The 24,100-nt window shown below is 43.6% G+C and overlaps 1 protein-coding gene across 1 annotated transcript in view; it reads left to right on the top strand.

Moving 5' to 3' along the window:
• The window catches only part of PDK3 (pyruvate dehydrogenase kinase 3), a 79,014-nt gene extending 55,650 nt beyond the window's left edge, over nucleotides 1-23,364 (top strand). Inside the window, exons 6-11 of the mRNA XM_075913292.1 lie at nucleotides 306-383; nucleotides 1,729-1,805; nucleotides 3,472-3,573; nucleotides 3,834-3,944; nucleotides 12,452-12,565; nucleotides 15,781-23,364. Of these exons, the coding sequence (XP_075769407.1) occupies nucleotides 306-383; nucleotides 1,729-1,805; nucleotides 3,472-3,573; nucleotides 3,834-3,944; nucleotides 12,452-12,565; nucleotides 15,781-15,924 (626 nt within the window). The 3' untranslated portion in view covers nucleotides 15,925-23,364. The remainder of the gene's footprint in view (nucleotides 1-305; nucleotides 384-1,728; nucleotides 1,806-3,471; nucleotides 3,574-3,833; nucleotides 3,945-12,451; nucleotides 12,566-15,780) is intronic.
• The last annotated feature ends 736 nt before the right edge of the window (nucleotides 23,365-24,100 follow it).

Genomic DNA, 24,100 nt, shown 5'->3' with positions numbered 1-24,100 from the left:
AGATTACTATAAATAAATATCCAAGCAAGATGACTGTTGTGAGCGTCTACTTGCATAACCCATATGACTCAAAACTTGTGATAGTAAATCTGTTTAAGATAATTTGCCCTTTTTTGAGTTATGCAGATGTAAATATACACAACTAATATGAAAATGTGCATTAATTTCAGGTTTTTAGACTAATTTTCTAAAAATGTAGGTATCTGATTGCAGTCTTGTTATTCTGAGATGTTGAATGAATATTGCTAATCTTTTTGAATACATGTAAAATTCAGAATAAAGTATGCTGTTTTATTCTTTCACAGATGCTTATGAAACAGCTAAGATGTTGTGTGAGCAGTACTATCTGGTTGCACCAGAGTTGGAAGTTGAAGAATTCAATGGTAATAGGAAGTTTATTTTATTTTTAAGTGCTGTAGGAAATTCTGGAGGGAATGGGAAAATAAAATATTAGCAAATAGAAAAAGTATACTTGCTAACTTGTTTAGTCCAGAGATAAGTTTTTAAATTATTAATTTCTGCAGGACACCGATCATATAGAGAGAGGTGTCTTTCCTTGCCCTCCTAATTATTTGGCCTTCTAAGGCAATAAAAATATTAATTAGTTATATAAAACTACTCCAGAGGTAAGAGCACCCTAACATGCAGGAACATTTGTAGAACCCTGTGTGGATGCACAATTTTGTATCTGCATCTGTATCTGCAAAAACAAGCACCACACATCTACATCTGTGGATGTGGATACCTGCAGATATAAAGCAGTATCCATGGATTTGCAGGGCTCTAAGTAAGGATGTTAAATATTGGTTAATTTACTAGTTGAATAGTTAATGGAATTTCCATCGTCTGCTCGACTAGTCGATAGGCACTTCCGCATTCCTCCTTTGAAATGTACAAGAGACCTTAGAGGTCTCTTGTACATTTCAAAGGAGGAATGTGGAACTCCACGTGCATCCCTGGGCCAGCAGGAAGTCCCGCTGACTCTGGGCTACACAAGAGCGCTTACCATTTGAAATGTACAAGAGCCCCAGGGGCTCTTGTACATTTCAAAGTGGAAGTACCCACGTGGAGCCCAGAGGCAGTGGGATTTCCCGCTGGCCCCGGGCTGCATGCAGAGTGCCAACTTTGAAATATACAAGAGTCCCCAGTGGGGGCTCTTGTTCATTTTAAAGCAGAAGCGCCTGCATGGAGCCTGGGGTCCCCCACTGACCCTGGGCTCCATGCGGGCGCTTCTGCTTTGAAGTACTCGCTCTTTCCCTCCTTTCCCCCCTTCCCCCTGCCTTTGCTGCCTCTCTTTGCTAGAGGCAGCAAAGGGGGAGGGGGAAGTGACTAGTTGGCTTGACTACCTGATGAGCGTTTGATATCTGATAGTCGACTAGTCCCTAACATCCTTCTCTCTAAGCATTTGTTCAGTATGTGATACTGAGGGAAAAGAGCTCACGCTGAATCAGATATTGCTTCTAGTAGCTGCCTTTGCTTTCCTTAGCATTATCTTTTGTAGGTAATTACCAGGCAAAATTCTACTTACCTTCTGATATAACTGCATTCTGTATTTAACTCAGAAGTATGTTTTCAAGATCCGCTATTACATGCTTGGAAAGAGAGAGCATAGTTTTGAAGTTGACTTTGTTACAAATTATGATTACTACAGTCGATGGAGTGAATTGTGATACCACATGGGGAATATTTTGAAAAAAGCTTCTTAACTAATGATTTATTTATTTCTAGCTAAAGCTCCAAACAAGACTATTCAAGTAGTCTATGTACCCTCACATCTGTTTCATATGCTGTTTGAGTTGTTCAAGGTAGGTAAGATTTATTAATACTCGAATTGTAGTAGTCATTGTAATTGTATGTTGTAGTTAAGGTTCTTCTTAGCCAGAATATTTGCAAAAATCATTGTTCCTGATGTTTTCATGCTTTTTGTTTTTGAAACTTTGGGGTGATGTGATCAAAGTTAGTCCTTGAGCCCTTCCCTAATGTGCACTCTTTAAACATTCATTTACTCTCCAGAAATGGTTGTACTCTCTTCTGCGTTTGGTTAACTCAAAATAACTTGTGATAAAATTTCTAACACTGACCATGGTGCAGTACAAGACCTTATTTTGCTCAGGCTTTTTGTTTTATTGGATGGAAAAGGCTTGGATATTTAAGTGGGTGCTAGCGTTCATCTTGAGAGATGTTAGTTTTCTTTTTGAATAGTGACTTTAAAAAAATTGTTTACTAATTTTCAGAATACAGGCAGTCCCCGGGTTACATACAATATAGGGACTGTAGGTTTGTTCTTAAGTTGAATCTGTATGTAAGTCGGAACTGGCGTCAGCCACTGCTGAAACTGATCAGTTTCAACTGCGGCTGAATCCGGATGCCAGTTCTGACTTACATACAGATACAACTTAAGAAACCCAGGCGTCCCCAAGTCAGCTGCTGCTGAAACTGATCAGGGGCTGATTCCAGGAAGCCTGGGGCAGAGCAACTCTGCCTGGGGCTTCCTGTAGTCAGCCGCTGGTCAGTTTCAGCAGCAGCTGACTTGGGGACGCCTGGGGCAGAGCTGCTGGGTTGCTCCAGTAGCGCGGCTCCTCCGTGCTACTGGAGCAACCCAGCAGCACCCCAGCTGCTCTGCCCCAGGCATCCTGATTCAGCCGCTGCTGAAACTGACCCCCAGCTGCTCTACCCCAGGGGTAGGCAAGAAAAGCCTGGTCTGCTGGGGGGGGGGGGCACTAGCTGCACCCCCCCCCCTCCCCCGCAGACCAGGGAGACGGGGGTGGCGGGACCGCCCAAGTCCTCCACGGCTTTGCTCCGTCTCCCTGGTCTGCTGACCTGGGAGACCCGGAGCAAAGACGCGGAGCACGACTGCAGCAGGACAGTCCAGGCGCGCCGCGGCTGTCCCGCTGCGGGTGTGCTCTGCGGCTTTGCTCCTGTCCCCCTGGTCTGCTAGGGGGGTCCAGCAAAGCCGCTGGACCCCCCCGCCCCCCAGCAGACCAGGGACACCAGAGCAAAGCCGCCGCCTGGGCTGTATTGTTGTTGTTGTTTTTGTTTTTGTTTTTGGTGGTTTGTATGGTGTTGGTTCTTTTTGGGGGGGGAGGGTTGGTCTTTCTCCCAGTTCCAAATGAGGGGTATGGTTGATTAGTAAGTTTGTAACTCTGGTATTCATAACTCTGATGTTCTGCTGTATTGTCTTGTGCTTTCTGGCATTGTGTTCAACAGAGATATTCAGTTAATTTCAGTGAAGTATTACAATATAAAAATGTAATAATTTGACATTTGACTTGCTGGCAAGCACATCTTCAGTTCACTCAAGTATATATGCTTTTCTGTATTTATATATACAAATTTAGGGCAGTTTTATTCAGAAGATTTTTTTCAGAATAACATAGTGAAAACATATTGATTTGTATATTGTTACCAAAAATATGGTAACATTGAGAGAGACAATAAATCAGAATCTAAAACATACTGTTTTAACTTTAGAACTCAATGAGAGCTACAGTGGAATTACATGAAGGTAGGAAAGAAGGCTATCCATCAATTAAAACATTAGTCACTTTGGGAAAAGAAGATCTATCCATAAAGGTAAACTAATAATATTTTTAACCTATTGAGCTGATTTTCAAAGAAATACTCATGTTAGTAATGTTTTCAAGAAATTGATCTTTAATTTTGCAAACACTAAACTATGTACTCCATATAGGTTCTTGCACTCATTCAATTTGCATCAGTGTTTATATAAGTGATTTACATCATGCTTTGTTTGTTTGATGATATGAATTTTCTGTTTCTGAGCAGATAAGAGTTTAAGTAAACCTTGATAATTTTTTTTTTTTTTTGTGTAGATAAGTGATCAGGGAGGTGGCGTCCCTCTGAGAAAAATAGATCGACTGTTTAACTACATGTACTCAACAGCACCTAGGCCTAGTTTGGAGCCAACCAGAGCTGCACCTTTGGTAAGTATCTGTAGGTCAGGGTAAAATATTTTTTTCAGAATGTAAATGCAGTTACATTCTTTAATCTCTCTTCTGGATGATTCTTTTTTTCTACATTAAAATTTCTTGAAGTTTTTTCTATTGCAGAAATTAGATGTAATCAGTATATCAGTGTAGGCAACACTTACCAGGAGAAAAGAATGCTACTCAGTCTTCACTGTTGTTCATTTTTAGCATCTCATCTTTGGAGTAGGAAATTACTTATTTGAGTGTTGTGAACATTGTATGCTTAGAAATGACTACATGTACAGCATTTTAAAACAGATTAATGTAAAAGATGTTTAGTATTTAAACTAACTAGAATTTAGTTTTTTTCGTACACACGAAATTGTGCCCAATTAGCTGAGCTACTTTTTCAGTGCTATAGCACGAACAGAGCACTGCAGATAAGTAGGAAGTGAGTTTGTATCAATTTTTAAAAAATGACTTTTACATAGGTTTAAATCTGTATTGTGTAAAAATCAAATCAAAACATTTGTAATGTGTTTTGTGTCAGGCTAATTCATTTTAGTGTTTGGTCTTCAGTAGTGACATGTCATTCTGTTCCTCTTCATAGTACCTTCTATGCTAGATCTACAAAAATGTGCAGCACCCAGTAACTTCCATTAAGAACAATGGGAGTTGCTGAATGCCGCATATTTTTCAGATTTGGTCTTTCAGTAATGTATTCCTTGTTACAGGATTTATACATTTTGTTTGTATGGATTACAGGCAGTCCCCGAGTTACGTGGATCCGACTTGCGTCGGATCCCTACTTACGAACGGGGCTTTTCTCGCCGCGGAGGACGCGGGCGGCGGGACTGCCCAGACGTGCTGTGGTCCCGCCGCCCGCGTCCTCCGCGGCAAGAAAAGGTGGTCTGCGTCTCCCTGGTCTGCTGGGGGGCCCCCCCAGCAGACCAGGGAGACGCGGAGCAAAGCCGCAGAGGACGTGGGCAGTGGGACCGCGGCGCGTCTCGGCGGTCCCACCGCCCGCGTCTCCCTGGTCTGCTGGGGGGGCAGGAGGGGGGCGGCGCAGCTAGTGCACTCTATTCCGCCCCCCCCCCCCAGCAGGCCAGGCTTTTCTCGCCGACGCCTGGCATAGAGCAGCTGGGGGGCTGCCGGGTTGGTCCCACAGCGCCGAGATGCAGCGCTACTGGACCAACCCAGCACCATCCCAGCTGCTCTGCCCCAGGCGTCCCCAAGTTAGCAACTGCTGAAGAAACTGTGGCTGACTACAGGAAGCCCGAGGCAGAGCTCGCCACCAAGAAAGAGCCCAGTCCGTCCAGTAAAAAAATTCAGAAAATACCATGTGAAATGTCCGATATTTTCTGTTTTTCCTGGCTCAGGTGTCTGCCGGAACACGCAGAGCTTGGGCTGGCTGAGACAGGGGGAGGATGGAGCATCCCAGGCAGACTTTTAAAAATGTCTGCCTTAAAAGGGCAATGCCTGCTCTGTTCTTAAGAGGGCAACCTTTGGGGGGAGAGGGATTTTTCCCCTGGAGTACCAGCATCTTTTTTAAAAAACAGTGGTCCTGGGAATTAAAGGGGCCATGACTGTTCACTGTTTTTCGGCCCTGGTCAGTTCCTTTTTTGTTCGTTTGGGTTTGTTTGTTTGGGGTGTGTGGGGGGGGGGGGGGGGCTTTGTTTGTTTGTTTTTTTCTCAACAAGTTTTGCTGCTATTTTGGAGGGAGAGAGGCGTGAGGGTTTCTCAACAATCAAAAAGGGGATGTGATGCCGAAAAGTTTGGGAATCACTGGACTAGAATATATAAGAGACTGAATGTTCAATGAGCATTTTGGTCCTTTTCTTGTGCTTCTGGTTTCCCTTTCTTGTTGTTTTGCTGTAGGTCAGACTTTTTGTTCATTATTGTTCATTACTTTGTAAGAGCATAGTTTTCGAGTACTTTCTTGCAGTCTGCTTTCTTGCTGTGGATAGTCTTTGCCAATATAGAGGGACTCAAACATACAACATGTATGGTGATTCTCAGCCTCAGCTGGAACTCCTAGACTTAGGTTTTTGAATAGCAATGATTCATCACAGGATGGTAGGGGGAGGACTAAAACAGGGATCCTGCCTTCTTGCGTCATAGAAAACCTGTTTAGACTCCCTTAGTTTTGTATCTCACTGTGCTGTTCACCAAGGCCTTTATAGTCTCTTGCGGCAGTGCTGTTGGCATTGTATCCTGGGCTTTAGGCCCTTCTCTCCGGCCTGATAGGAACTGAGGTCGGTCTTGGACATCTATGTGAAATTGGGCTCAGCTAGCTCTGTTCCTTTCTCTCCTTTGCTGCTTTCTGTACTCTTCTTATCAGTCTTGAAATGATGGGCCAATTTTGGCTCATCAGCTCACCCGTGTTCCCTATAAGCAGTGTGCTTAGGTGTCCACCCAGGAGAGATTGAGATGCCTCCCAGCTGATGAGCAGAGCGCTCACAGCCACCAGCATGTGTTTCCACTGGTGGTGCATGTCCGCATGTGCCTTGGTACACAACAAAATTTGTTCTGCACATGAATGGAAAAAATTGGAGGGAACACTGCTCACCTACCCACTGTTCTATCCTCCTGATTGGGGTAATTGATGGTGAGGAGAGTGCAAGCTCACCCAGTAACTCTCCTCACTCTGGAACAGGGGCTGGAAGCTAGGGTCTGCAGGTAAAAACTCGTTCCACCATCTGCAGTGAGAGAAAAGACTGCTAGTATGATAACCCTTATTTCTATAAGCTAGGGTCATGATAGGGTCTGTTGACTTGTCTCATGTGTAACTGGGGATCTTAGTCTTAGTGTGTAATCATTTCAAGCCTATGAATGTGAGGAGTCTGTCTTTCAAGTAGTGTGTGGCTTATATTGAGGCCTTAACGTTCAGGAGGAGAGCTCTTTTACATTTTTTTGATGAATGTGCAACCATTGCAAAAACTGTCTATTACTGTTTTGTGTATAATATTAAAAAAGAAATTCCTGCAGGATGACAGAGTGACATCACATTACTTTGCGTCCCACCTGCTTCCTCCCTCCTCTCCCAGCACAAGCCTGACCTCGCTGCTTCCCCTCGCCACTTGGAATTGCTATTTTAAACCAACCCCCTCCTCCATTTTCTCCACCCCCACCCCTACCCCACAGGGCTTTCAATGCCAAGAACCACGGAACAGTAACTGGCAGACCCACATCAGAGCCGTGAAAGCCCAGGAGTGAGGGGGCAGGCGCTAGGAGTGCAGCTCCCAGCCAGGCTTATGTGCCAGCAGTGGCCTTTTGGGGTCTCTCCAACCGTCAGGCTCTTGGGGAGCTAGAACACAGTGCCTGACTGCCCGGAATCTGGCTGCCCCCCTGGAGACTCACCCTCTCCCCAGCAGCTGTACTTACCACAGCTGCTAGAGCACCCCTGAGCCATCTGGGGGAGCTGCTGCACTGACTTGTCTCCTCCTTGTCTTCCGCTCCCAGCGGGCAGCTGGGCAGCCCTGGGCTGTATGACGGAGGTAGGGAGAGAAAGGGCCCTGGCTGGCGGAAGGGAGGAAGAAAGGACCCTGGCTCGGGGAGGGAGAAAGGACCCTGGCTTGTGGGGTGAGAAGGAGGAGGGAGAAGGGGCAAGCGGGCAAGCGACCAAGGAGCTTGCGAACAGTTTGTGCTGTGATTGGCAGGTGGAAACTGTTGGCTTCTAATTAAAGTTTGAATTCTAGAAGCCTCTGCTGATTGGCTGAGCCTTGGTAGGGGGAGGGGCTTTATAAGGCAGTGGGCAAGCGACCAAGGAGCTTGCAACAGGTGAGTGCTAACAGGGAGTTTTGAGAGGGAGTTTGGAAGAGGAGAGGGAAGGGCGGGAGGTTCTCTTGCCTTTCTTTTTAAATTCCTTTTCCAGGACAGCAGTGATGGTTGGTGATGGGTCTGCTGTTGTTACCTGCACAGCGTGTGCCATGTTTGTCTTCCTCCCCGAAGAAAGAACGGATTCCATCTGCACCAAGTGCAAGCTGGTCGACATTTTGGAAGAAAAAATTAGAGGACTGGAGGCCCAAGTGTTGACCCTACGCTTGATCAGAGAGGATGAAGACTTCCTCGATAGAAGGCAGCATTTAATCCTTCAAGAACGGCAGGCAGAAGAGCCAGAGAGGGCAGTACGTGACCAAGAAGAGAACTGGCAGCATGTAACTTCTAGAAGGGGAAAAAGGCCAGCACGGGAATCCCCCGATGCTATAGAGGTAAGCAATCGCTTTCAAGCTCTCTCCACAGGCTCTGCAGTGCTGAAAGCTCTGGAAGGGACCTCACAAGGAAGAAACCAGAAAGGAACACCTTCTACTGGAAGGCATGGGATGTGTAGCTCTATGGATGGGGGTTCCACGGCCACCACCTCCAAAAACGAAACGACGGGTGGTGGTGGTCGGGGACTCCCTCCTAAGAGGGACTGAGCCATCCCTCTGCCGTCCGGACCTGGAATCTCGAGAGGTGTGCTGCTTACTGGGAGCTCGCATTCAGGATGTCACTGAGAGGCTTACCAAGCTGATCAAACCTTCGGATCGCTACCCCTTCCTGCTTCTCCACATGGGAACTAATGATACGGTCAAGAATGATCTTGAGCGTGTTACTGCGGATTATGTTGTGCTGGGAAGAAGGATCCAAGAATTCAGAGCGCAAGTGGTGTTCTCGTCCATCCTCCCTGTTGAAGGGAAAGGACTGGGCAGGGATCCTCGAACTGAGGACGTAAATGCATGGTTGCACAGATGGTGTCGCAGAGAGGGCTTTGGTTTCTTCGACCATGGGACTCTGTTCCGGGCACAAGGATTGTTAGGAAGAGATGGGATCCACCTAACGAAGAGAGGAAGGAGCATCTTCGTGGGCAGGCTTACAAACCTAGTGAGGAGGGCTTTAAACTAAGTTCATCGGGGGACAGTGACCAAAATCCTGAGGGGAGTGGGAAAGTCGGATACCGGGAAGAAATGCAGAGAGGAAGGGGCAAGAAAGGAGGACCCATGTTTCAAATGGAGAAGATAGGACGATCAACTGGTTACCTGAAGTGTTTGTACACTAATGCGAGAGGCCTGGGCAACAAACAGGAAGAACTGGAGGCCCTGGCCCAGACCAAGAAATATGATTTAATTGGGATAACAGAGGGATGGCTCGCATGACTGGAGCGCGGTCATGGAAGGGTATAGACTGTTCAGGAACAACAGGCAGGGTAGAAAAGGAGGAGAAGTTGCACTATATGTAAGAGAGCACTACGATTGCTCTGAACTCCAGTATAAAGAGAGAGAAAAACCTGTTGAGAGTCTATGGGTTAAGTTTAAAGGAGCAAACAACAGCATTGATGTTGTGGTTGGTGTTTGCTACAGGCCACCAAATCAGGTAGATGAGGCTTTCTTCGGACAACTGAGCGAAGCTTCCAGATCGCAGGCCCTGGTTCTCGTGGGGGACTTTAATCACCCTGACATCTGCTGGGAAACCTATACGGCAGTACACAGGCAATCCAGGAAGTTTTTGGAGAATGTTGGGGATAACTTCTTGACACAGGTGCTGAAGGATTCGATCAGGGGCCGTGCGCAGCTTGACCTTCTGCTCACAAACAGGGAGGAACTAATAGGGGAAGTGGAAGTGGGTGACAACCTGGGAAGCAGTGATCATGAGATAGTAGATTTCAGGATCCTGACCAAAGGAAGAAGAGAGTAGTAATACACACCTTGGACTTCAAAAAAGCAGATTCTGAATCCCTCCGAGATCTGATGGACAGAATCCCCTGGGATGTTAACATGAAGGGGAAAGGAGTCCAGGACAGCTGGCAGTATTTTAAAGAAGCCTTATTGAAGGCACAGAAAGAAACCATCCTGACGCGTAGCAAGAGAGGCAAACATGGTAGGAGACCGGACTGGCTTACAGGGGAAATCCTTGGTGAACTTAAGCACAAAAAGGAAGCTTACAAAGAGTGGAAACTTGGACAAATGACCAGGGAGGAGTTTAAAGGTATAGCTCGAGAATGCCAGGGGGTTATCAGGAAGGCAAAAGCGCAAATGGAATTGCGACTGGCTAAGGATGTGAAGGATAACAAGAAAGGTTTCTACAGGCATGTTAACAAGAAGAAGGTGATCAGAGAGGGTGTGCAGATGAAGGAGGTAACCTAGTGACAGATGATGTGGGAAGTACTCAATGCTTTCTTTGCCTCTGTATTCACGGACAAGGTTGGCTCCTGGACTTCTGCGCCAAGTGACGCAAGATGGGATGAAGATGGACAACCTGTGGTGGGTAAAGAACAGGTTAGGAATTATTTAGAAAAGCTAAACGTACATAAATCCATGGGTCCAGACTTAGTGCATCCAAGGGTACTGAGGGAGTTGGCAAATGTCATTGTAGAGCCTTTGGCTATTATCTTTGAAAACTCATGGAGATCGGGAGAAATCCCGGATGACTGGAAAAAGGCAAATGTAGTGCCCATCTTCAAAAAAGGGAAGAAGGGAACTATAGGCCGGTCAGTCTTACCTCGGTTCCTGGAAAAATCATGGAAGGGATCCTTAAGGAATCCATATTGAGGCACTTGGATGAGAGGAAAATGATTGGGAATAATCAGTATGGATTCACAAAGGGCAAGTCGTGCCTGACCAATCTGATTAGCTTCTATGATGAGGTAACTGGCTCGGTGGACATGGGGAAGTCAGTGGATGTTATATACCTTGACTTTAGCAAGGCTTTTGATACGGTCTCCCACAATATTCTTGCCAGCAAGTTAAGGGATTGTGGATTGGATAAATGGACGGTAAGATGGATAGAAGGCCGGGCCCAGCGGGTAGTGATCAATGGCTCGATGTCAGGATGGCGGTCGGTTTCTAGCGGAGTGCCCCAAGGTTCGGTTCTAGGACCGGTTTTGTTCAATATCTTTATTAATGATCTGGATGAGGGGATGGATTGTACCCTCAGCAAGTTTGCGGATGACACTAAGCTGAGGGGGAGAGGTAGATACGCTTAAGGGCAGAGATAGGGTACAGAATGACTTAGACAAATTGGAGGATTGGGCCACAAGAAATCTGATGAGGTTCAACAAGGACAAGTGTAGAGTCCTGCACTTGGGATGGAAGAATTCCAAGCCTAGTTACAAGCTGGGGACCAACCGGTTAAGTAGTATTTCTGCAGAAAAGGACCTGGGGGTTACAGTGGATGAGAAGCTGGATATGAGTCAACAGTGCGCCCTTGTACCCAAGAAGGCTAATGGCATATTAGGTTGCATTAAGAGGAGCATTGCCAGCAGATCCAGAGATGTCATCATTCCCCTTTATTCGGCTTTGGTGAGGCTGCATCTGCAGTATTGTGTCCAGTTCTGGGTCCCCCACTACAAAAAGGATGTGGACGCATTGGAGAGGGTCCAGCGGAGGGCAACCAAAATGATTAGGGGACTGGAGCATATGACTTATGAGGAGAGGCTGAGGGACTTGGGTCTGTTTAGTCTGCAGAAGAGAAGAGTGAGGGGGGATTTGATAGCAGCCTTCAACTTCCTGAAGGGAGGTTCCAAAGAGGATGGAGAGAGGCTGTTCTCAGTAGTGACAGATGGCAGAACAAGGAGCAATGGTCTCAAGTTGTGGTGGGAGAGGTCCAGGTTGGATATTAGGAAAAACTATTTCACTAGGAGGGTGGTAAAGCACTGGAATGGGTTACCTAGGGAGTCTCCATCCCTAGAGGTGTTTAAGTCTCGGCTTGACAAAGCCCTGGCCGGGTTGATTTAGTTGGAATTGGTCCTGCCTAGAGCAGGGGGCTGGACTTGATGACCTTCTGAGGTCTCTTCCAGTTCTATGATTCTATGAAGGTGTCTAGGCTGGTGTGGCTGCAGCCTGGCCCTCCTTGGTGGCTGGCAGGAAGAGCCAGGGTTGCCTTCCCCCCGCCAGGGGTGGGGTTGGTGAGTGCAGTAAGCAGGGGGCACAACCCCCTAATGTATATAATTGAATAAAGTTGCAGTCATTACTTTCACTACATCTCATTTCTGTCCTCCATGGCGATTTGTTGCGACATGCCATCCGCTATCATTGATGTATATTATTAGATCAGCTGAAGTGTGTAGGGCTATGTCTTGCTTTTTCATATTTTAATCGAAGATAATAAACTGCTGTCAGATACTTAGTGCCACTAACAATGAGTGGAATATTGCAGCACAAGCGATCTTACAAAAGAGCTGTAGAGAGCATCATCCTCTTGTTTTCTGGGGACTACTTACTGTTTGATCTGCTAAAATAATTGTGTAGTTCAGAAAGTAATAGCAAGCATGTGCTAGTCTACTAAAGATTTAGTCTTTATTTTTGTATGTTGCCAAAACATACTGCTGCTGTTAGTAATTTTTCTCGTTTCATATTTAAGCGAGTAAATTTTATGGAGGCAGGCTGCAATATGTTATATAGACTGGGGAGCAAAAGAAAGTCTGATGGGCAAATGGATGCAAATATAGTAATTGGTGTTCTTTAATCTTCTTTTGATAAATAATTATACCTGATACAGAATATTGATTTTTATCTCACCACAAGTTTTTTTGTTTTGTTTTATAGGCTGGATTTGGGTATGGTTTGCCAATCTCTCGTCTTTATGCGAGATACTTTCAAGGTGATCTCAAACTCTATTCAATGGAAGGCGTGGGTACTGATGCTGTAATTTATTTGAAGGTAACAACTTAATTCCATCATAATTCATTTAATATAATGAATTCTTTTGTCAGGCAAAACAGTCAACTGCTTCTCATTTCACATTCAAAATTTTTCCCTAGTATCTCTACGGTTTTCTTTATTTGTATTTTTTGTACTTTATATCAGACAAACAGAATACTTAAAATGGAAGTTATAGATGTTCATTTTTGACCACAGAGTTTGATATTGCATTAGTTTGTTTCCAGTATTTTTTAATCTCTTAATTATTGGGTCTTTGTTTCCTATTCTGATTTTGATCAATATTAAAGTGATGAGATATCAAAGAGCCTCAGGTCATGGCAGGCAGTATTTGTTAATAATTTTGTTGTTTTGTTTTCTAACACTTGTGACTACAATTAAATTGAGAGAACAGGAGTAGAGTGTAAGGATATTAAATTGCGGTTATCTAGCTAATTGTGTACTTGATACAATTTGTATCGATTGCAGAAATAGTCGATAAGTACCGCTTTGCAGAGCTCCAGCGGAGGTAGCTTCTGGAACCAGCTCAAGCCAGGACTCAGCAGTCCTGGCTCGTGTTGGCTCATGAGTCAACTGCACTGTGACTCTACATTTTAAATGTAGTAAGAGCCACTGGGCTCTTACTACATTTAAAATTCAGAGGTGCAGCATCCCAAACTAGCGCAAGTGGGAACTGCTTGGTCCCAGCTTGTGCCAAGTCCAGCAGCTTCTGGCTGTGGCCAGCCCAGGCTGCTGCCAACAGGGGCTCCTTGGTGGCAACAGTCCTGTCCATGGGGGGGCCCCAGCTCCCCCCAGGACTCCTGTGGACAGGGGCTGCTGTCAGAACAGCCTCCCCTATCCCTCCTGCTGCCTCTATCAGAGGCACTTGGAGAGGAAAGGGGGACAGGTGGCACTGCGGAGATGGTGCTGGGGGGAACCGTCTTTTAAGCTGGCTTCCCACAGCACTGTCTCCTGTTTCCCACCCCTCCCCTCGCGCTGACTCTCTCATACAGCCTATGCTTTTTAGGTAGTCAACTATGCACTAGCATCCCTAGTGAAGTGTAGATGGGAGTATAGAATAATGGTAAAGGTTAAAATGTTCAATTTCTGTTCTTTTCTTGTCCTCCTTTTTCCTCACTTTTACTTCTCCTATCTTTGGGCCTCAGCCCTTTAGGATCACCCTTAACCCTTGGCAATGAAGGATAGATAATCATTGTTTTGAATTTACCAAGGATTGATTCTCCATCATTGGCAAGTTTATAAATCAGAATTGGATGTTTTTCTAAAAGATATGTAGTAGGAATTATTTTGGGTAAGTTCTATGGCCTGTGTCATATAGGATGTCAGACTAGCTGATCATATCAGTTCCTTCTGGTCTTGGAATCTGTGGACTCTTGAGAGACATTGGGCACTGCTTTTGGGCAGCTCTTTACACCTAAAAAAGGTGAAAGGCCTGTGTTGCTGCTCTTTGCTCATACATTCAATGTGAAAGACTTACTCAGAATCTCAAATGTGGAGCCTTTGTTGCATATTGATTTATTTGTTCCGATTTTAAAAATATATCTATAGATGCCCATCCAGTGCTCTGGACGTTATCCCGAAAGCCAAAAAAAGTAACAAATACCAATAAAGAGTTACCAATAATATAGCTGCCTCAGGCTGTACCTTCCTCTGCAGTTTTAACAATAAAAGTTTAAAAATACCACCCCAACCTTGAGCTTTACAACATTTCCAGACAACAAATTCTGGGCTCTGTGTAGACAAGTGAGAAATAGCTTCCAAAATAGAGAAATCCTCATGGAGAATGTTCTGCCCACCACATCCTTTCCTGTATATTTAGGGAGTTCATCTTGAGTGTTTCTGCAGGGTTCAACTAAAGCAGTATATCATGGGGTAGGGGGAGAGGCATCTTTCAGGTAGGTAACTAGGCCTCAGATAAATTAGATAAATCTGTGCAACTGTGCTGAGTAAGCATGTGGTAGCAATTCTCCACTAGCTTCAGCTTCTGAGTGTCAACTCAAGATTACAGAGTGTAATGCACTTGACCTGTGTCTACACTTTAGAAACAAAGATACGTTAAGTGTAGCTGGGTCCTCATTGCAGAGAAAGTGAGTAGTTGGGTGAGCTTACCGGCTCAGGAAAATGCAAAGCATAGAAATAACTGCTACCAGTGCATCCAAGAGCATTCCAGGATCTATCAGAAACCCCAATTTATGGACCTGTGTTACAACTGGCAGTTGCAGTCCCTCTTTGAATTCTGCCACCTCTTCCAGCTGCTTCCACTTGACCCACTAACACAATCTCAGATTTGTCTGGATTTTGCACAGCCATTTGGCTGTAGTTCTAGATTCAGATGAATCATGTTAGCTCTACCTCTGGCCTGTGAATAATTGCTTATCAAGTACTTACTCAGTGCAGCTGCACAGACTAGCAGTCTGAAGTACACTGGCTTGAAATAAGCCTTTTGGTTGGATTCAAGCAGTTTGCTTTAAATGCCCTATATTATTTGAGTCTTGGTTACTTACCTGAGAGATTCCTCTCCCCCCATGATGTACTGCTATAGTTCTCAACTAAATTTGCTTACGTTTACTTCATGAAAAGTGATGTCAGTACAAACTAAAATTTCATACAGACAGTGACTTGTTTGTACCACTTTATATACGGGTATGTTGAAATGTATTTATACAATATTTATATTCCAAAGGATTTATTTTATAATTATATGATAAAAATGAGAAAATAAGCAATTTTCCAGTAATGGTGTACTATGACCTTTTTGTATTTTTGTGTGATTTCGTAAACAAGTGGCTTTTAACTGAGGTAAAAATTGGGGATACGCAAGACAAATCAGACTCCTGAAGGGAGTACAGTAGGCTGGAGTCACTGATCTACAGCCATTCCCCTAAAAGGACCCAAAGGGATCTCCTCTAAAACTTTTATTTTTATTGCTTTCTTTTTATTCTCTTTGTAGCTTCCATTTCCTTGGAGATGGGAGCATTTCAAAATGATTTTTTCATGGATTTTTATTGCAATATGGTAAACTTCATTTTTAACTGGGTCACCAGAAGTTTAGTCAAAGTGGCTTCTAAAATTTCATGTGTGGGGCATACATACAATGTTAAATAGTTGAAGCTTTTGTTGGATGCAGAAGTTAGTGTTCACAAAGCATTGGTTATCATGTATAGCACTTTACGTCTCTCAAACAGTTTCTTACCATTGCTCTTATCATTTTATAGGCTCTTTCAAGTGAATCATTTGAAAGACTTCCGGTTTTTAATAAGTCAGCATGGCGACACTACAAGACTACACCTGAAGCTGATGATTGGAGCAATCCTAGCAGTGAACCCAGGGATGCGTCTAAATATAAAGCTAATCGATAATTTACCACCTTTGTCTTTCCCAGAGATGACTACAGCATTCAGTTTAAAGTCTCTGCTTTGTTCCAAAATCCTCTGAACCTTAGTAGCCAGTTACTTCCATACAAAGTCCTATCGGGGCATTTGAAATTGCAAAAATGAAATGATGTATGAGACTTAAAAAAAGCACTAAGCATTTTTGGTGTGTGTGGAGTTATAACAACTTCACCAAAATATGCTTGCTTAGTTTGGTTTTATATTGACAAATGCGATTGCACTGTGATTGCACTTAAGTACACAGCTATATAGTAAAAGGGTATTCTCTTAAAGGCCAGTTTTTATTCTCACATAAAAATCAGCAAAATATTCAATAGCATCTTACACAGCAATATAACAGACAAGTTCTAATGTAGTTCAATATGTGCTTAGAAAATCCACTCTTAGCTGCAGTTTCATATTGCACAGTGTCATTTGTTACATAAAATCCTTTTGGGCTCGTCAGATCTTATAACTAGTGACAATAGAGATGCATAGTTCTTAAAAGGGTTCTGTAGCTTTAAATTGATACTTCCCTATATTCCCAGATCTATTTGTCAAGAGCATCCAAAAATATATAATCTTCTAATGCATTGCAACTTTCACCTCTTAAAATGCACCTTAATGTTTTACTGGATTTGCACAAAATGCCAAATGAAAAATCACATTATTATTATAAGAAAGAGTATAAGGGATAAGTGCTTCTCTCCATTCTAGGAAGTAACTTCTGTGGATACAGAGGTGAGAGAATAAATTTCATTCATGTTGTTCATTGCCTCTCGGATGCATTTTTGTTTTATTTTTGGTAGCGCATACCAAGAAACTAGACTGCCAGTCATGTAAATGAATTTGCCTTAAGAATGTTAGTCACCTAAAACCTGATTAAATGTAAGACGGTAAATAATTTGCAAAGTTATTTATCTATGTAGCAATAGACAATAGTCTGGCAATATGAATTTGTGGTATATAGAAAGTTGTTGCACACTGGCTTTTGGAAAGTATTACTGATTTAAATATTATGAAACTGGGAGCATAATAGAAATAATGAAGGATAATTAAAAATAGTAGATGACTGGTAAGAAATTGATGACTTCTTCTGAGGATATAGATTAATTATACAGCGTTCTCTAAAATTGGTTGAGTTACCTACGAATGTCAAGAAGCTATATTATACCAACTTTCCAAATATTGCATCTGATATTTTGGGTCAACAGATTGTACTATAAAGGTTAGGCATTCTGGTAATATCCTAACTACAAAAGTAAAGCTACAATGGGTTATAATGGCAACTGTACTTGAAGGTGCATCCTCAGAATCTGAGGGGTGTTGGTATTTTTTTTTAAAGATATTGTAGGATTTTAACAAGACAAAACTTGTTTACAAAAACTCAGCAAAATATCCCTTTTTCCTGTCTATTTATTTTGTAAGAATTTGTTAGATAAATAAGAAAAAGGTGAGAAATTCCTGCATATTTTTTTAAAACTTAATTTGAGTTAATGATGTTACTTTGCACTTATATAGAACCCTTTGTCCAAGTATCTCAAAGCAATTATAAGCAATCCGGTCTCTCAGCTCCCCTGTTTTTTATGAATAAACTGAGGAAAAAATAAAGACTGTAGACACATCACATGTATGCATGGAAATTAAGCATCTATAAAATTGTATGCAGGATTGGGGGCTGGTGTTAACCAATCCCCCATGATTGCAAATTCACATGGTACAGCTGCTATTCACATGGTACAGCTAAATGGTCCATCTGTTACTATGGAAAAATCAAGGTAATTACCGAAAAGTACTTTAAATGACTAGAGATTTAAGTTTAATGGATACATTCAACCAGATATCTAGTCAGTTAAGGAAAAAAATCTGCTCCTGTCACCTCTTGTACTTTTTACAATGTCCTTATTTTTAAAAAATTGTAATCTTGAAAGTTTGAAAGATTCCCCCCAAAAGATGAAAATGATCATTAGTGTTCCAGGGAAAAGCCATATACATTTTCTTCGCATCCTATTCAGTACTTTAAAACTCATGTATTCTGAAATGGCTAGAGCTGACGATATATTCTTTGATCCTGATCATGTCCTTATGGTTCACAGAAGGGAGATGAGAGCAGATTCTACTCTCTTCTCTTTCTACCAGGCATACCTATTTCCTCTGTTTTCCTGTCATCCTCTAGTCGCTCTTGCTGAGTGCAGGCAGACCCGACTCAGTGTGCTTGATCTTCCTCTCCTTTTCTGCCTTACCTAAGCTACCAGACTACTTACCAATACAAAGCTCGCTTCTGTGCAGGTTTGAACTCTCTAACTTAAGTCATTTCCCTCTGAAGCCCGTTAGCCTGAGGGAGTGGAAAGGAATAGTCAGTAGGGGGAAATTTGGTAGAGAGGAGACTTTCCCAGAAAGACAAAATGTATTTACATTCTGAAAAGTTAAGGTTGATAGATGTTGCAGTGTTGAGTCTAGCTAGTGTATTTACATATTCTGCTCTGATTTATAGGTGTTTTATCCTCTTTTGAATCTTATGGTGCCATTTGCCTTGGTATCCTGTGGAAGTGATTTCAAAAGTTAAATTTTATGTAGCGTAAACATTTATTGCCTATCCATTTCAGATTTATAGCCCTTTAACTTTACTGTATCCCCTTGTCTTGAGTTTCGTACAGAATGCAGTAGATTAGAACAGATATCTTCAGCACTGTGTCATTAACAAAGACAGGGAGACAAAGCTATACATACTGTCTCCCTATATTCTTTTGAAAACTCTCAAACGAATGGGATTAAAGTAGTTAACTTTTTTCTTTCTGGTAAGCATATTCTGGCATGTCTGTCTTGAATTTAGTCTGCTGACTTGTAGCTCAAATACCAAATGTTGATAAGATACTTACTGAAATTTGTTTTTAAAAAAGTCAATCATAAAACCTTGTGCTTCTTGATTCTATTAAATGTCTCAATCTTGGGGGGTTCTCTTAGATTCATTTCTTGGAGATAAAACTTTCAAGGAATACTTAAATACTCAGGTAAGTGTTGTCTGGAGATTTAGTACAGGGTGCTGCCTTTATCTAAGTATTTGCTTAATGACCCAGTATAGTAGCGAGGGAATCTTCTACTGCTGCAGTTTGTGTTATTTTTTTGGATAATATTTTAAATAGAGGCCATAGGGTTTTGTAGTTCCCGTCATACTTTTTGAAGGTGTATGTATGTCCTCTTATAGATCAGTAGCTGGTTGAAAGATAGAATACAAAAAGTAGGAATAAATTATCAGTTTCATAATGCAGAGGTAAATAGAGGGTACTCCAAAGATCTGTAACGGGACCTGTGCTGCTCAGCATACTCAAATGATCTTGGGAAAAGGGTGAACAATGAGGTGGAGAAACTTACAGATGACACACAATTACTCAATGGAATTGGGTCCAAAGCTGACTGCAAAGCGTGGCAAAGTCATCTCACAAGTCTGGGTGACTGGGCAACAAAATGACAGATGAAATTCAGTGTTGATAAATGCAAAATATTGCACACTGGAGAACATACCCCAACTATGCATACAAAATAATGGGGTCTAGATTTTCCTGGCCACTCAAGAAAAGGAATCATGGGGGTCACTGTGGATCTTTCTCTGAGAATATTTGCACTAAGTGCAGCACAATCAAAAAAGCTGACAATATTCGTTAAGAAGCATTAGGAAAGGGACAGCTAATAAGACAGAAAATATTATTGCTGCTATATAAATTCATGCTCCCATATCTTAAATACTGCATGCAGATGTGGTCGCCTCATCTCAAAAAAGATGTATTGAAATTTGAAAAGGTTCAGAAAAAGACACCAAAAATGATTAGATGTTTGAAATGGCTGCCATATGAGAAATAATAAAATTGGGACTTTTCATCTTAGGAAGAGACAAGTGAGGAGGGATATAGTAGAGATTTATGAAATCATGAATGTTATGAGAGTCAATAAGGAAGTAGTATTTACCCCTTTCACATAACACAAGAGTCAGATGTCATCCAGTGGAATGAATAGGCAGCAAGTTTAAAACAAATATAAGGAAATACTTTTTCTCTCACAACCCAATCAGCCTATGGAACTTCTTGTCAGAGGAATTTGTGAAGCCAAATGTATAACTGAGCTCCAAAGAGAATGGATAAGTTCATGGAGGATAGGTCTATAAATGACTATCAGCAAAAGTGGTTAGAGATGTAGTCCTGTGTGCTGCTTGTTCCTAAACCTCTGACTGCCAGAAGCTGGGACTGAACAACAGGGGAGGGATTACTCAATAAATTTCTATGTTCATTCCCTCTGAGGCATTTTGTGCAGGTCACTCTCTGTTGGAAGGCAGAATACTGGACTAGATGGACCATTGGTCGACTCAGTGTGGCTGTTCTTATATTTTTACAATGTAAATCCTGGTGTTTTTGCCAAATTTTAACTCCAGTTATAAATCTTGCTTATAGCACAAGTTGGATATACATTTTAAATGGCTTTAAGTGTTGTACAGAGTTCATGTGCACTATGAAATAGCTGTTTCCTTCCAACCTAAAGATGACCATTTCAGAGAGGTGTGGTATTCCCTATCTATCTATCTCAGAAGCCTGACAAAGTGTTTGGGTGAAATACTGGCCACACTGAAGACACTGGCAAAATTCCCATTGATTTCACCCTTAATGTTTTTATAAAATGCTTCTAAATGCTTACATCAAAGGCGCTATAATTGCAAAATGAGCTTGACTGATCTAAATAATTTTGTGTTTAAAAAAAAAAAAAACCCTGCATTTCAGGATCAAGAATATTTCTCTCTTGACAATATCAGTGCCAAGTCGGCTATTGTCAAGTCACTTAATTATGTATATTTCCTTGGTTGTAACAAAGATTGTGTGGTTTTGTAACATCTCTTCTTTCTGGATATTCACTTACTTGATGAATGAAAATATTCTGATGTGTTTTAGCAGTAAAATAATCTGAGATGATTTTAGTATTAAATAGGAAAAGGAGTTTATTAAAGGATAATACAAATTTTAAGGGTATAGACATGGCAGGGTTCAGTCCTGCAAACCATGTGTGTAACTATTCAAATCTGTCTGCTTGCAGGATCGGGACCTAAATTATCAACAGTCCTTTTAATAATCTCCATCTGTGGTGTTTGATAAAATAGTTTCTCTATCAATTTAATTTTTATTATCTTTTATTTGTTTTAATTTCATTACTAACGATGCCCCAAAGCAGTTCAAATTGGTATAATTAAATTTGTTCCTTCCTTCTTCAATTCAAAACACTTAAGGTAATATTGGTAGGACTGTTTATAGTTTACATGCTATTTTGCTGTGTGCCACCCAGTACTACAGCATGCCTTTTTTGTTTCTTTTATGTATTTGTAAATTTCCTTTTAATTAAATACCTCTGAAAAGTGCCAGGTTGACACTCCTGGAAATCAAAGTGCGCTAGAGTATGGACCATGGCTGTGCAAGTTTCCTCAGTTTGCCCTGCCAGTATATTTCATACCTGTTTGTACCTTGCTCTTTCCCTGATGAACGGCTAACGTAGAGTAAAATTACTGGCTGATGTTTTGGGGTTTATGGTGCAGATACCTGGCTGGTAGAATCACTTGGAATAGGTCACTGAAAAGTATTCATAATTGTAATTGTTTTGGGTTACTGCTTACTCGGAGTTCATTAGAATAGGCATACTTGAGAGCAAAGGCGCTGTATCATATTGTTCGTCCCTTGAGGTGCCATGGTTTTTAATTCTGGCAAATAACTGCTGTGAAGTAGTTTGGGTATTTAGGTATGCGTGGAGAAGGGTAGTTAGCTTTTTTCAAAAGATTCCATGTATATTATTTAAAATTCTGACCTGGTGGCCATGTGTATAATTTTGTTCATTGTATTCTCGTAGGGTGTGTCTAGACTACAGGGTTTTGTCGACAAAAGTGGACTTTTGTTGACAAAATTATACCTGCGTCTACACTACCACTGAGTTCTGTCGACATAACGTCGACAGAACTCAGCAGTTTTGTCGATGCTGGTAAACCTCATTTTACGAGGCATGACGTCTTTGTCGACAGTTCTGTCGACAAAAAGGGCAGTCTGGACCCGGGGGTTTCTTTTGTCGACAGAAAAAGACCTCCAAGGAAACCCCCTGCTGGACAGTCCTTCAGGAAAAACCTCTTCTTGGTCCTGTCTGTAGCCATGTTTTAAAGGCACAGACATCCCTGGCAGGCATTGTGACAGGAAGCTGGCCACAGACAGAGCCTGTCAGCACCGAGCTCTCCCAGCGTCACCTGCACGTGGCCATGTGTGCAGCTCCAGCACCATGAGGCCCCCAAGAACCTTTGAGGGAGCCAGCCCTGGTGCCCACAGGCAACAAAAAAGAGAGCCCCAGCCTGGTCAGGGACAAAGGTCCTGACCCTGCTTGAACTGTGGGAGGAGGAGGAAGCAGTCCAGGCCCTGCACACCCGGCGCAGGAACGCCAGCATCTATGGCGGCATGTCTCAGGGGCTGGCCGATAAAGGGCACCACCCAAAGACACTGCAACAGGTCCGGGCCAAAGTGAAGGAACTTCGGCAGGGATATATGAAGGCCCGAAAGTGGAGCTCGGCTTCAGGTGCAGCCCCAGTGTACTGCACCTACTATCAAGAACTGGACCGCGTCCTGGGAGGCCAGGAATCTATGTCTGCACCAGTGCTCGTGCAGACAGGGTTGCACACACCAGTGCAGCAGAGCCGGCAGGAAGTCCCCAGGAAGATGTGGAGGAGGGGAGGAGGAGCAGATGGAGGACACCCTGACCCTGACTCTGCAGCCTGTCCCGGAGACACAGGAAGCCTCGCAGGCACCCTTTGACGCTGGAGAAGGAACATCAGGTGAGTGCAGGCAGGGTCACAGACACAGCACAGGGGAGGTGGGAGCAGAGAGGATTCAGAGCAGTGTTCACATTTTGGTCCTCCCTCCTGGACAGCTTGCATTTCTCTGTGCATGTACAAGCAGGTGGGCAGGTGGTGGGTATGTGGGTGGGAGGCATGGGAGACCCAAGGTGCAGCAGGCCCCTGTCCTACTGTGGCTGCACACTGATCTGGCCTGGGCAGCCACAGTGGAGGGCGGGAGGATCTAGGGGGTGGAGGTGGATATTGTCCTAGCCACAATGGGTCCCCTGTGCAGCTGAGGCGGCTGGCAAGGCCAGATGTGGCCTACCAGTAACAACATTCCCATCCCTTGGTGTATGGACTTGTTTGTGAATTGCTAACACTGATCGCTTCTCCCCCTTCTCCACAGCTGGACCTGCTGCTGCTGTCCGCCGAGCAACTCCTGTGCCACCACCCACCCGGTCCCATGGCACCCGCGGGCATTGGAGGACCTACAACGACCTCCTGAGGAGGCATGTGGAGGCCATGGAGAAAATTGAGGGGACCATGGCCAAAATGCAAGAGACCATGGCTGAAAGAGCGAGGGAGGAGGCTCGGTGGCATACTTGCCTCCTGCAGGACTTCCTCCCAGAGTGGAGCACAATGTGTGCCACCATCCGGGAGTCCCTGGCTGTGCCAGGTCCTCTCCCCCTGGGGACTCCTCCTGCCCATCCAGCTCCAGCCCCCTCTGACCCTCCTTCTCCCTCAGCCCGTCACCCCTCCAGCCCTGCCCCTCTCCCCCCCCCCCCGCTAGAGCAGAGTCATTGTCAGCCCCAACTTGAGCCCGAGGATGGCAGGGTCCACGGACAAGGGGTGGCAAAGCCTTGCAGCCCAGGCGAGGCCGCCATTACCCTTAAGTTGTCTGCCCTCCCTCCCTCACTCCATGTTGGAAATCCTCCCTCTCTCCTTCCCTCCCTCCCTTCCTCCTGGTTGAAATCCCCCCTCCTACCACAGTTATAAACACAAGTTAATAGATTAAAAAAAGTTTTTTTTTCTCACAGTTGTTGAACAATTCTATTTTTTATAACATCTAAATTCTAACATTACTCCTTGATAAACATATTTTTCAAGTTTAACATGGTTTGTGTGCCTTAACTGTTCAGAGGCTGATGCAGGGATGGATTGTGGGAGGGAAGGTTTTGGGATGGGGGGAAGGCCCACAGACCCCATTGGGGATACCTTGGGGAGTCATAGGGCTCTAGCTGAGAAGCGCTCACGCAGAGCCTCCCGGATGTGCACTCCCGCCTGATGGGCTTGGTGAATGGCAGCTGTCCGAGGCTACAC

Source organism: Pelodiscus sinensis, chromosome 1 (assembly GCF_049634645.1).
Source record: "Pelodiscus sinensis isolate JC-2024 chromosome 1, ASM4963464v1, whole genome shotgun sequence".
NCBI classification, from domain to species: Eukaryota; Metazoa; Chordata; order Testudines; family Trionychidae; genus Pelodiscus; species Pelodiscus sinensis.
Note: the sequence above shows the minus strand (reverse complement) of the source record. Positions and strands in the feature narration are given on the sequence as shown.